Raw genomic sequence first — 14,855 nt, forward strand, 5'->3', positions numbered from 1 at the left:
AGTTCATATATTATTTGGTAGTAGATCTGCCCTTTGCACGAAATGGAATGAATGGAGATCTCTCATGAGAATGTGATGACTAACATGGTAATACCTAGTACCAATTAGAAAGCCTTGTATTTCACATGGATACAATCTCTTAAGATGTATTTTAAAAGCTTCACTGGAAGTAGTATATTTATTTCAACTATTATTAGAAAATTAGTCCAATATTTCAGATATCCAACTGAGTATAAGATCCATCTTGGAAAAATGCAGACAGCATTTAAAGATGTCAGATAAAAAGAAACTGCTTGAAAACATTTGATTTCTCACTTGATGAATTGGTGATGCAGTATCAGAAATGCCCAACATTCATTAATATCAGAGTGTGTTCTGCAAATGGCATCTCAGATTCTACAGCTGAGACAAAAAAGATTATATATCAATAGTTTCATTATAAATACTAGGAATAGCCACTTCTTTACATTGCTGAAGATTAGTATATTCTTCTTAGCTAGTACCATATTTCTCCTATCTTTAGCAGACAAATAAAAGCCAAAAATAGAACTGCAAAAAATTAGATAGTTTAAGTTTGTTTCTTGGTTTCCTTTTTTCAGAAGCAAAGTAGTTTTTGCTATTTATCACATGATTTTTTTCCATATACCTGCATCTGTAAATACAACACTATAGTTTTCTTTTGTTATTTGTTGTTATAATGAAAGGCTACTGGTAAAACATTCCTTCAGAGGTTTAGCTTTGTCTTGCAAGTATGAGAAAAAGGCACTGTGGATGCACATGGTTAAAGAACATCTACTGTAATTCTCTGAGACCAGAATTGCTCCTCATTTATGGCACAAAGACTCTGAGAAGAAGTCATAGCACTTAAAGGCTTAAACTCTGAAAAATACCAGAAGCTACTAATAAAAGAGACTCCAATGTACATCTGGAAGCACTGCAATTTAAAAGAAAGACCACTAGAAGATTTTCCTTCTTAAAATAGAAAGTACTGATGTATTTCACATATTTAAAAGTTGTCAGCAATCCACATAAAGTGAGATGGTTGTGAAATTGTTGTTGGTTGTGAAATTGTTGATGGTTGTGAAATTGAAATACATTCTAAATAAAATGAAACTTATGGAAGTCAAATGTTTTCAATATGAAAGTTTAGAAGTATTCTGTACTTTATACAGCTAGGAAGACAAATTTTAGCTAGAATGCTTTTGTATTTTACAAGGTGTTACAATGAAGTATGTTCTTAGGATAAGAACAACCAGAACATTTATATTTAATAAAACTGATTTCAGAAGGCTTCTGGTTTGCAACTGAATGAAGAGGAAACGAGAAAGAAACAAAGTCCTCAAAGAAGTAGACCCCAACAAGAATCTGGATATTGCTCTACCACCTTAGATATCATCAGGAGCTCAAAACATATAAAGATAAACATGTTAGATGCAGAAAAGAAGATAGAGCTTGAAGCCGTAATGATACAGATAACAATACAAACAAAACAGACAAAAGTAGAAAGTTAAGCAAAAACTTGTATTAGCTTAACAGACACTACAAACATAAGGAATTTGAGCCACAAGCAAACTGTGTCAAGCTGTTACAACTAAAAAGATTAATGCAGTAGAAGAAAAATAGAACAGCAAAGGGACCAGTACAGATAAGACAATATTTCAAAGACAAAGTAAGAGTACTCATCTACCTCCAAAAATTGAGGCTCACAGAAAAGGCTCCACAATGGAAAAATTTCCAACCAAAGATCTTGCCAGAGTAGCAGTCAGCCTTTAAATGGTGTCTAAGAGAAGTGCAGCCAGACTCCACCCCCTTCTTGTCACACAGCTGAATTGCCTTCACCTGTGCTCCCAGGGCTGACCAGGTCATTTCCCCAGATGCTCAATCAGTGGTTCAGACTGTGACTCGTTGCCACACAGATGCTAACACCTCTGGCTGAGATGGCTGTTCTCAGATGGAGGAAGAAATCTTGCAGAAACAATAACAGTATAGTATAACCATGAGAGCAAATGGAATATATTTTGCGTTCAATTAAACATACATAAAAAAACTGTATTATTTCCAGAGGCTAAAAGAAAACCAACTTGTTTTCAAAACCAAAAACATATAAGTAAAGGCACGTGAGTAAAATTCAGTTTGCATTTCCCCAGAAAATAGATTGTGTTTCTTTAAAACAAAAACAAAAAACACACAAAAAACATGCATCTAGATACGAATAGTAAGCCAGGAAAAATATCCTCATCTGTTTTTCTATTTTTAGGTAACACTACCAAAGGTATTACAGCTGAAGAGCTGATTATGCATTTAAAAACTTTTTAGTGAGACTTTTTTTACCCATTGCAGTGATATGTAACTGGGAGGCACAGTTTACAGGACGTGTATTTGATGAGAATACAGTGAAGCCTCGACTTAGATCTATTACTACTACAGATACATCTGACATGGTCCAGTACCAGACCTGGTGGTTGGTGGCCCTGCCTGTGACAAGGAGGTTGGAGCTTGATGATGATCCTTGGGGTCCTCCATAGAACCATTCCATGATTCTATGATTCTATTTGTAGTAGAAATACCAAGTCATGGCTTGAAACAGCAATTGGTGGGAAGGCAGGGCTAATCCAGGGGAGCTCAGGTGCATGCAAAGCACCTGAGCAACAGGAAGGGGTGGATCCTGGCTCCACCCCTTTCCAGACCTCACTTAAGGGTTGGAAGTGGAAGCAAGGCTATTTTTCCCTGGAGATCTTTGTCAACTTGAGGGCTTCTAAAGGTAAGCAGCTCTTTTTCTTTTATTGCTATAGCTGCTGTATTTGGGCTTGTTCTCATTTGTAGCTGAAGACTTTGTTAGTCTGCTATTATTGTAGTACTTTCCATCCTATTATAGTATTATGCTAGGATTCTGTAACTGATATTCTCTGTTCTTCAGGATCTTTGAAACCGTTATCAGCCAGGAGCAACTACAATCCAATGTGGTTATATGATGCAAATCAAGGCTAATGGTGCTAATACTTTGAAACCAGGCTAATATTTGCTGAGCAAATATTTGTGTTATATAAAATACACTTTTGGAAAAGCAATTTAAGTAAACAGTTCAAATGCTGAAAAAGAGGTAGAAAGGACCAACAGCTCACATGCTGTGTTTAAAAATCGCTTCTTATACTTCTGGCTAAATGAATTAAAGCTATCAGACTTTTGGACATAATGCTTAATGAAAAACGAATTTTCTGTCTCTAGCAGAAATACCACTGATATTTCATGCAGATTTTAAGTATAAGCCATGGTGTGAATATCTCTGAGATTAAACTCTTATAATAACATGGACAATGATTTGCTTTATAAATGCAACGAATTCTTAGTAATGTTCAGCTTACTAAAGTAAGCAGCTGCATTAGAAATTGTATCTTGAAGTAAGGAGGATCCTTTTAGAGAAATTCATCTCCAGGATAATCACTAATAATGTAAGACAATACATAATAACTTGTTTTGGGCTGTTCTTGTTATCAGGAACTTTTCAGTAGAGTACAGTTTAAACAAATCTTGCTTTCCATTCTATTAATACCACCATGTTCACTGAACGTATTCAACTTTTTCCTTTTCTATGTAAGCACTGGAAGAGTAAGTCAATAGACGTAGCTCATGTCAAATAATTAAATTGCTTAATTTTATATGAGCTTTTGATATATTAAAGACACTTTATGATTGATCTTACAGTTTCCCTCATTCCATAATTCTAAAATAGATTCACTTACCCATTTGGTATCTCGATAGTATTCATATTATTTTTCCCTTATGCTCTAATTGCCCATGCGCAATGCATTTCTCCCTCCTGTTATCCACACAGTATTGTAATAACAGCTCTTAGAAAATGAAAATTATGCTTATAAACTATGATATATACTCTGTATGGTGATATTGTGAAGTTATCTAAATGTATTTCTTCAGATAGTAGTCAAGCCACAAACTCTTTATGTAAACTCCCTTAGAGTTCAACTGACCTTCACTAAGCCTATTTCACTTCCATAGCGGACTAAATTCAATTGAATTAATGTCATTTTTAATTCTGAAGTAAAACATACAGAGGCATTTTATATAGCTTCACCTACTTAAATTTAATAGGTGTAATTAACTGGAGATCTCTGTAAAATTTCCTTTTTTTTACTTATTTTTAAGTGACCATTATTTTTGTTTTAATTTTATCCCACAAAAAGTGAAGCAACCTCAATTTACAGAACAAACATCAGCATACTACTGATCATAGTTAAGTTACAGTAAGTACGCAACTAATGAAGTCTCAAATACATAGAAAATGTTTTAACATAGTTAATCAGCTATGCATTTGAATAGCTTTGGCTACACAAGTGCTATTTCCAGTCAAATTCTTGTGTCAAGTCTGGAGCCACATCACACATCTATACAATCAATTTTCCTTTAAGCTTCAGTCTTTCTAAAATTTATGTACAGCAAGCCAAATCTTGCTAACTTACTAACAATGCAAAAACAAAATGTGCAATTACTTGTATATTGTCTCCAGTTTTTAGTACATAAGCAAGTGTTTAGAAGTGCAGTGTATCAAGACAATACAAAGTATCATGCCTCTCTTGGCTAGGAAATCTATCGTGGGGGCAACAAAATTTTCTTGAATGCCTGTGTAGAAATGTGAAGGACTTATCTCATGGATAAGAAAACATGTGAAGTGAACTCGATGGCAGCAGGGTATGCAAAAGAACTGAGTCAGTTACAGAGGCCAATCAGTAAGAAGTTTCCTTAACTGTTGCTAGTAATTCACTCCGAATCATAAAATGGCAGCAGTGTCTTCTACAAAGAAAGAAGGATCTGTGGAACAATAATAAGCAACTGAAAAGGTGCTTGACTGATAGGGAGAGACCCTGATCCCAAATGATTCTATGAGATAAAGGACAAAACCAGAGACTTACCAGCTCAATAAGTCCACAGTTTGTCTCTGTTTAAAAAAAAAAAAAAAAAAGCCTTCTCTGTGGGACATTAATCACCAGCACCTCCTACAAATGAATACACAGCTACTATCCATTGGATAAAAGGCAAATACGATCTTGTCAAGGCGCAAAAGTGTAACTCCAATGTATCTGTTTTTTTTTTTTTAATTATGTTTAAAATACTAGGGTAAATCACTGCCTTGGAACTTTGATTCTTGAGAGGTTTGTGGTGAAGTATGTGTAGCTAAAAATCAGTATGGAAAACATACAAACACTTTGCTTCTGCATGTAAACATTTTCTCTGACCAGGGGGCTGTTTTGGGATTCTTGGCATTAGGCATTTCCTTTCAGTGTAACGTTGTCTGTTGGTGTAACTGTCCTGCTTCTTCCTTTCAGTATGCCTCTTCACAGTGAATGAATTTCAGTTAAAAAGCCCTCCCTCCTTGAACTAAAATATCTTTCATAATCACAACAGCTGCAGGCAGACAGCATGCTGCTTTCCTGAGGCTCTGGATTCCTTCTGGACTCACAGTCCAGGTGTGTTGAGGTGCACTTCTCAGGACCTCTGACAGCAAGCTATTGGCTGAGTTGCTATGGTTTCATTGTGAATTCAGGTGCTGGCAACTTCAGATATTGTAGAAACTCAGTGTGAGATCTTTATTCTGTTTCTCTCTGTGAGGACAGGTCCTCAAACAGGAATGAATTGGGCAACAGTGAATTTGGTCTCAGGCAAAAATGTATGTTGTCACTCTCTGTGTAACTATGGCATGGAAAAGGGGAATTGCTGTACTTCAGCTTCCATCCTTTCCCTTGTCATATCTACATGACATAACTGATATTTACTTGGCACATCTGAAATTATGCTGCAGTTTCTGGGTCGGGAGCTGTAAAACTTGGAAAGTAGCTTTTATGCTCACTGAGATACACGTGCTTCTTGACACTTGAGCAACCTGCTAGAAAAACATCCCATACAGGGTTAGCTGGCAGCAGGAAATGTGCCAGCAGTCTGGAACAATCTGAAAGGACAGCAGAGTGAAATGCCAAATATATCACCTTGTTTAGGAGTAGAGGAGGAGGCAGCTGGCAATGGTACTCAGATACAGAAATGTGGGATCTGGGGAGCAGCAGGCAAAAATGGGAGTTAACAGGCACTGGTGCAATCCAGAGGCTGTACAGAGTAACAACTAAGGAAGGTATGCGCTCAGAGTCTGAGCAGGGTAACAGCTCCGTACCACGTATTTTTACTGATCGTCTGTATCAGTACGGATGGACAAAGCTAAGAGTCTCCATGTGCCAGCCCCTTGCAATGCAGGCACACTTGCATGCATTTGAAGAAAACTAAGATATGTCACAATCTATATTTAGTGATTGCTTCAAACTTATATTGGACATAACTGCTGTAGTTGCTGCAGAAATGCTGCTGTCTCCTCTGGAAATTGGTGTGATAACTGAGTGAAACAATATGTGGCTGCAGCAGTAATTACTGTATGAACAAGTGATTTCCATTAAAAGCATATGAGAGAGCCTTCAGACTACTAGAATTGTATCTTCTCTGTCCTGAAATGACCCTCTCATTTTTAGTTCTGCTCTATGTGGAGTGCAATACACAAGTTTCATCAGGGAACATACATCTCCTACAGAGCTTTGGTAACAGAGGGGAAAAAAAAATTGGTCTTGCTAGGATATTCATAATCAATAGTACCCAATGAATGTGTAGAAACACAGATTAAAACCCAGTGTGAGTCACTGAACCTCCTTCATTAAATGTGTATAGTGCTAAAAGTGCTGAGCTGAATCTCTTAGAGTATAGCAATTTTCTAAATCTTACACAGATTAGTGAAAAAAAATTTGAATTACCATTTAACATACAAACAGAACATTATTCATATTTGCTTAACTTGATTGTTTAATAAGCTGCATTGAAAGAAACAAAACAAATGTTACTTTTGTGAGAGCAGTGACATGAGTCACTTCTGCAGCAAAGGATTAGTTAAGGAAGGCAGACAGTTAAGGCTGAGGGCTGGAATTAGATGTGATGCTCTGGATTCTAGTTATATATGCAATAGATATAATACAGTACAACACAGGTTCTGCGATTAATTGAGTGGTAACCTGTTACAATAGCATAAGCTGAATATGTAGTGTGAATAAGAATGTGAACGTTCAGCTCTGAGTCCTCATAACTGTTAACTTCAATTAGACACCTAATACTGTGATTGTGGAAGTGGTTCATCTAATGTTTTGCAGCACTGTTGACTTATGCAATATATATTACGTTTCAGATCATGAGTGTTTGTGTACAAACATTTATGCAAATGCATAAGCACAGGGCAAATAAGCACAGAACATGTTCTTATTTGAGAACTAGCCTAATACATTGCAGCACACGTATACACATTGTGTGCACATACAGGATTTTGCTGGAATGCATGCAATGACCAGCAGGCCCTAGTCCAGCAATTCCCAAAGGGCAGCACTGGCCAATTGGACCTTGGTGGATCCTTACATACAGAGCCTATGCAGCATAATATGCCAGTGACAAACAAGGGATAAACTCTAATGCCAATAATATGCTATGGGTGCTGCAGCAGATCTCATTTGTTAGCGATGCAGCTGCTGTTTTCTCAAGGATATCAAAGTGCCTGTCAGCACCTGGATGAAAATCAGCTGACTCAGATTTCATTTGACCAAAATGAAAATGATGGTGGCTGGAGTGGGGAAAATAAGAGCAGAGTAACATCTTTACCTACCTGGGGCAGTATCTTAAGATGTTTATCTTAGTGTTACAGTGCTTCATGGTTTTTATGGTTTATATATATATATATATATATATATTTTTTTTTTTTTCCCTGTTGTCAGAGTGATCATGATGGTCAATGGGAAATGTAATATTTTCTTTCCTCAAGCTTAACTACTTCTGGTGAAGAAGAACTGGGGGACTAGCTACAGCGAAATGCAACAGTATTCCTCAGTAGGTTTCCTCTCCACTGGTTGGCAGGTTGCTTCTACACATTTACATCTTGTTTCTGACCTTCAAACCTATACAGACCTAGCTTCAATAATCATAAATACATAGACGTGTGTCTGAAAGAAGCAACTTGTCCAAGTCAGGATAATGAAAGTGAGAAGGTAAAAATGTAGGAGAAAATTACCTAATGGAGGGTTCACTGGTAGTATGTCAATGTATAAACATCAAATTAATTCAGGCAGGTGTTCCGGGAAACATGCTGCCAGACAGTCCCAGTAGCAGTTACCCTGTCAAGACAGAGCTGCATGCAGGCTGCATCTGTCTCCTCTGCATGTGATGTGTACTTTGCTGCACAGGCTCAGGAGATCTGAACTTTCCCACAGGGATCTGGTGTAAGTGCATGTTCTTGTGCATAAAAACCCATCTTATAAAGAGAGAGGAAAAGGGGCTTTGGGGGTGCATGCCACCCAGGTACGCATCCCTGCCTGGGGGTGAAGGGGGAATTTTGACAGGCCGTGTGAAAAGTGGGAGCTGGGGTGCTGCTGTTAGAATGGTCTGTATGGCTCTGGGTAAAGGATGCTGCCAGAGAAGGGTGAGCATTGTGTACGTGGTCCTGGCAAAACAGATATGGTCAGTGATCCATAGGATTACTACTACTGTTTTCCATTCTTACCACACTAAGACACAATAAAACAGAGCCTTCTTTTTGATAAGTGTTTCCTTCCACAGTTAAAATACCCAAACATGTCACACGATAAATACGTATATTTAAAGAACTATCATCAACTTGGAAGTCACAATACCATTTGAAAAGGAGTAGCTGCAGCTATTTATGTCATGAATGGCAGCGAGATAGAAAAAAAAAATTATTTCCTGGCAGCTCTCTTCCCCTATAACTGTTTTGGAAGAGCCGTGTAAATACAGCCGTGAGCAGACGGCAGCTCCCCGGGCCAGCCGCAGGGCTGCGAGCGCCGGCGGGGCCGCTCCCTGAGGTGCGGGGATGGGGAGCTGCCAGCAGCCCCGAGCACACCCGGCCCGCGGGGTCACCTTGGGCACGGCGGCCCCGGGCAGCGCTCTCGCACCGCGCCGCAGCAGCTGCCGGCCGGGTCGGGCCCCGCGGGCCTCCGGGCGTTCGTTCGCACCTCCGCCGCTGAGGCTCGGGGCGGAGGCGGCGGCGCTCAGCGGGCGGGGGCGGCCGCCAGTTCCCCTCGGCCCGGCCCCGGAGCGCCGCTGTGCCGCGGGGCGGGGGCGGCGGCCACGGACGGCGGCGTCCCGCGCCCCGCGCGCCCCCGGCCGCCCGGCGGGCGGCGTAGCACGGCGGAGGCGCCGCCCCGGCCGTCATTTCCGCCGTGTGTCGGGGTGGGGGAGGGGGGCAGAGCGCTCGCCTCCTCCTCCGCGGCGGCCGGAGACACAGAGACCCAACGCGGGCCCGGGCAGCTCAGCCGCCGCCGCGCCCGCGGGCCGCGCCGCGCCGCCTCACGAGCCCTGCCCCCGCCCGGCATCCCGCCCGCGCCGCCCCGCCTCGGCCATGGGGAACGCCGCCACCGCCAAGAAGGGCAACGAGATCGAGAGCGGTGAGTGAGGGGGAGCCGCCGCCGCCGCCCCCTTCCCCCCCCCCGGCTCCTGGCTCCGCTCCCTGAGGAGGGGCCGCGGGCCGGGCCCGGCGCACCGCCCCGCACCGCACCGCCCCGCGCCGCCGCAGGCCCCGCGGCCTAGCGCCGAGCCCCCCGCACCGCCCCGCGCAGGCCCCGCCGCCGTCGGCCTGCTGGGCCCGGCCCGCCCCGCCGCCTTCCTCCCTCTCTTTCTCCCTCCCTCCCTCTCTCCCTCCCTCCCTCCCCGGGGCTTACCGTCGAAGGCGATCGGCCGCTCGGCTCCGGCGGCGGTTCCCGGCAGGTGTCTGTCACCGCGGCTCCGCGCGCGCCGCTCCCGCCGGAGGAGGAGCCCCGCGGGCAGGTGTCAGCGCGGCCCCGGCCCAGAGCCCCGCCGTGCCGAGCGGGCCGCGGGCCGCCGCCGGGAATGTAGGTCAGCGGGCGGCGGGAGCGGCTCGGCCGCGGCTCTGCTCGGCCGCCGTGCGTGGAGGACAAAAGCGCCAGTGGGAGCTCGGCGTGCTCCTTTGGTTCTCCTCTGCTGTCCGAGTATCGGCGTCATCCATAAAACCCTGCTCCGGGGTTTAGAAAAAATAGCGGACTCTGTTTTCTGTAAGCGGTCTTACCGGCTGCTTTTCCAGTTGAAAAGTTTGGGTGCGTTTATAATGGATAAGAGACAAGATGTAAGAGCAGCCTGTTGTGCAAGCTCAGTGCTCTCTACAACAATACCCTTTGTTACTGGAAATGCCGTGGGCATTATAAAAGGAGAGAACTTTAAATGTCCGGGTTAGTCCGCGTTATTTTATTATTTTATGTATTTTATTTATTATTATTATATATTTTATATATTATTATTTTTTGCGAAGTTTAATTGTTTATTTAATTTACTGTGGCGTTTGCAGTTGGTACTGAGGGCCAAGGTAGAGCTGGGTGACCCTGTTCCTAGTTTGGTGCCTGCCCATGCCAGCTCTGTTCCACCCTCGCCGCCGGGGTCCCCAGGTGGCTGCCCCAGTCCTGCTGCGATACTCCCTGAACCTGGTGCTCTTGCTGTTTAGCTTCATGCAGACATTTCTCTTAGGAAGTGTGTTAGCCTACCTATGAATGTTGAGAGGGGAAGAGAGGATGGACTGCTTCAAGTGCTTCAGATGCTGGCAGAACATTGCAATTTACCCTTAACAGAAGCTGCATCGCCATCTGTGCAGGGAAATAACATTATACCACGGAGAGTGCTTCCTTTCATTTTAATGAACTTTTTTCTCGTATTACCGAACACAGGGATTTGAGGCTACAGAGGTACTTGTCCACAGAACTTCTCTCTCTCCCTTTGTTAAAGAATTGATCTTTGAAAACACATGCAGCTCAGGTATTCTGATACTGGTTGCATTGACACAACTCCTGTAACTGGAAGAGGATAGTGATTGTCACTGACATTCTGCTGGGAATGACCAGGATTCACTTACTGCGAGAATGAGTTGCATATGAATATACAGAATATACAGAATAAATCACTAGAAGCAACATTTGGTTTACTGGCAGTGGAAGTTGATGTGTAATCCATTCATACAATGTGTAACATCTGAAAACTAGAGAAATGTGAAGTGTGATGGAGCTTTGATATTTCCAATGCCCATTCATAATGACAGGATGGTCATATTTTCCTGTTAGGTGCCCTTAATAGTACATATACCAAAATTCAGAACACTTAAAGCAAAGTTTTAAGTGGTGACAGGAAAACAATCTGGGTAGGAATGGTACTAGTGATGTTCTGCCCTTGACTCACACTCAGAGTTTATGGCGTGTGGATCAAGGGCACGCTAAGGTCCCCACAGAGAACAATGCAGGGTAACGCTGCTTCCCCTGATAACTATACTTACTATTTCATCAAGTGTAATTTGAGAGCTCTTTCCCTATCTGTGCTCAGGGCAACAAAATGTTGCTAACCTAACTGGCCCTTATGTTCTTGTTTGTTTGATCTTTCTGCGTATTTTTAAATATCCTCAGTACTTGTTACTTCACTAAGGCTGCCTGAAACACCAGTGATAGAATGGAGCAAACATTTCAGAGTGTTTCTAGGCCGAAGGTGAAGGAGATCTGAGTGCTGGTCAACTTCCTTAAGTGTAGCTTCCAAAAATCGAATTGGGCTACATGGACAGAGCGCAAGATGTTCATGTGTGTATGGAAAAGGTGGAATGCCTTACTGTAGTCTCTTGTTTTTTTTTTCCTGTGCCCTTCTTTCTAGGCTCTCCTAAAATGTAGTAGAGTTCGGTTTGGAGAACCGAAGTTGGAAGTGATCCTGTTCCAAAGAGAAACATGAGGCTCTCCCTCTGTACCTGCTTTAAGAGAGTTTGTTGGGTGTCCTAGGTCTCACAGGGCACAACAGCCTACAGATTCTGAGGGTTTTTTAAGAATAATAAAAGAGATACAGTTGTCAGTCATTTTAGAAGTTTCTGTAAGTTTGGTCCTTAATCCTAATATTCACTCCTTTCATTGTTCTGCTTGTGGGTGGTTATTTTTCAGCTGCTTAATTTACAGTAGCTGAGATTTATTCCTTTGCAAGCCACGAGTTTAAGAAAAAAAAAAAAAAAAAATCAACATATGGTAAATTGCATTAAAAAGTCATTGAGAGCTTACCTTAATTTCTTGCAATTAATGTAGGAAGATGTTGGCTTTATTAAGGTTCATTATGTTGGAATCATTTATTACAGTATTGCAATAGAAACATAGCTATATCTAAGGGTTTAAAAAAGAACATGGAGTATTCTTTAATCCACTAACTGGATCCTTTTAAAGATTGTTATTGATTTTATATAAAAACAGAAATATTTTGACTTTACTAGGATGATTTTCTAAACAGGAATGAATGCCAGACCTGCAAATTGTCGAGTTTGAAAAGTGCATGTGTGTGTGTGTATGTCTGACTTATTTGCCCCTTTGATGCCTAAGGTAATACAATGCATGACAGCATGGAATTTGTTTAGAAACTAATGGTGATCTCTCGTGTTGTCCTCACCTGGGAAGTGTTGTTGTTCAAGAATGATTAGTGTTGATATTGTTCGTTTTTATTTTTAATCACCAAAGTGGATTAGAAGCCAAGTAATCAGAACAGACTCTTTGCTGACTGAAGATTTGTACACTTTCTCATCTTCCAGCAGCTCTGGAAGCTGCACAGTTTTGGCTTCCGAGCTGCATTAGGCAGGCATCTGATGGTCCTTGCCATTCGCTTTTCTGTAGCAATATGTCATAGTAAATAGCTCTTTTAAATATCCATTTAAAATAAAGGCATACATGATTTTCAAAACACAAACCTGTATGAATTTGTTCTTACCTGCTATCCAAATCTGCAACTTCCAGTGCGCAAGGATTTTATTAATCTAATGTTCTTAGTAGCTTCACCTTCTGTGGTCTTTAAGTAGCCACATGCTACATGTGTGATGTGGCTGTCTACTCTGTATGTGAGATTTATGTTCATTCAATCTTCCTCCTCCTCAAAGTGCTCCCACTACTATCATCATTCTGACAAGTGTTCCTATTATAGTCAATTCTTCCCTTTTTAACTCTTATAATTATTCGGTAAGTAGTGTTCCTTTGAAGCGTTCTTGAAGGGAATATGCTGCCTTCTCAATTCTTCTTTGCCTGTAGATCTTAACTGCCTTTTGTTCTTATTTTTCGTGTGTTCAGTGCTGGGTCACTGCTGTATTTACTCACCGAGTACTAAAGAGAGCACAAGTTCATTTCACATAAAGGCTGGATGAGGCAAAGCTCTGTCACTGCTGACCTTGATTGGATTAAAATCAGTGAACTAGAGGTGAAAAGCTGCACTGCCATTGCTATTGCAGGCTTGCTGATTCCTTGTCACTTCTCCAGAGACCCTGATTTCAGTATTCTTACTTTGGTCATAGTTTAATTCATCAGCTGTTGTCTGTCTTTAGCCCACTATGTTATGATTTCAAATTTTGAAACAGCTTTTGGAGCCTTGTTTACCTATTTTAGAACATCAGTGAGAGTATTTATTGTATACAGGGGCTATTAATATATATATATTGTAGTGGGATTCTATGGATAATGTTATTAAACATTGTTTTTAAAACTACCTTTCTTATATTTTGGACTTGCACTGTTTCACCATTGATCATTAGGCTTCAACAATATGGGATCTCATCATCAGAATATCAGAGATAGTTACAACTTGTTGGACTAATATCTAAGAATTCATTGGATGGAATTGCCGGTGTGTAAGACCATCAGTACACATAATAACAGTAATAGTGATAGCAGTGTGCCTAAAGAGGCACATTATTATTTTAAAATTTTTATTTAATTAAAAACAAAATGCATGTTAAAAGCTAGTACAGGCAAAGAGAAAGGCTGCTATTCAGTAACTGATTGCCACCTAGGGGCTCAACAAAAGGCCACAAGGACCTCTATTGATAAATTAGTGTATGTATGTAGCTGTTATCCTTAGGCTTTTAGACTGAATATTTTAAATTGTTTGCTACTAGATTTCTTTAGCATTCATTCATTTAATTATAAATCCATGTTCATAGAAATGAAAGATTTGCTGAAATATCTCGAAAAATACTGGAGTTCTTTTATTTTTGGGGAGGAATTTTATCGTTTCCTGGTGTAAGTAAGGCTATGTCTGTTCTTCAAAAATTAACTACGTGTCACTGTTCCTTAGTGTAATTAGGCTGTGTCTGTGCTGTTAACTACCTCGTTGGTATAAGGAACAGAATGTGGATAGAGCAGTAAGTGGGAAAATCAGAAGGACACAACACTGGAAGTTCAGTTTCACGTCTCCCCTGCTGCTGTTGGGTGTGTGCCCCACTGCATGTGAGGTTGTCTGGGATTCTTTTCCAGTTAGTTCAGCTCTTCCATAACTGACACATCTCTTCTTTGGACAGAGCTGTGGAAAGGGCTCCTTGGATGACTGTCAGATGTGGGGTGTTTCGCCTGCATCTTTGCTGTAGCTATCATGAGGGACTTGTTTGCCCAGAAGCCCTTCTGTACTTAGTTTAATAAAGGCTGATGTCTGTGCTGCACAGCAGGTGGATCCAGGTCAGACCCGAGCACAGTGTATTTTTTAAATCAGTTTTTCTGGTTATTTAAGCTTGCAGTGTTTTCGGTGTTCAGAACTTTGAGTCTGCAGGGATTTTTCTTATAAACTTGTGAAACTGGCCTGGATTTGGCAAGGAATCTGCTCTGCAGTGTTGCTCTTAATCTGTGCCTTTGATACAGGTGTAAGGTGTTATTTCATAAGCATGCCTTTGGTTGCAGTTCTGCTTTTCTAACTCTTGCTGCTTTGTTTCTGCCTCTGTGCCCTCAAGTGTACTGGAACACTATTTATGAGACAACAAGGCG

The 14,855-nt window shown here is 41.5% G+C and overlaps 1 protein-coding gene across 1 annotated transcript in view; it reads left to right on the forward strand.

The window, feature by feature from the left end:
• Positions 1-9,439: 9,439 nt before the first annotated feature.
• PRKACB (protein kinase cAMP-activated catalytic subunit beta) overlaps positions 9,440-14,855 on the forward strand; it is a gene marked incomplete at both ends in the record, with an annotated part of 64,798 nt that continues 59,382 nt past the window's right edge. The window contains one exon of the mRNA XM_079536437.1: positions 9,440-9,485. Coding sequence (XP_079392563.1) covers positions 9,440-9,485 — 46 coding nt within the window. The remainder of the gene's footprint in view (positions 9,486-14,855) is intronic.

Source organism: Tetrao urogallus (genome assembly GCF_951394365.1).
Source record: "Tetrao urogallus genome assembly, chromosome: 5".
Taxonomy (NCBI): Eukaryota; Metazoa; Chordata; class Aves; order Galliformes; family Phasianidae; genus Tetrao; species Tetrao urogallus.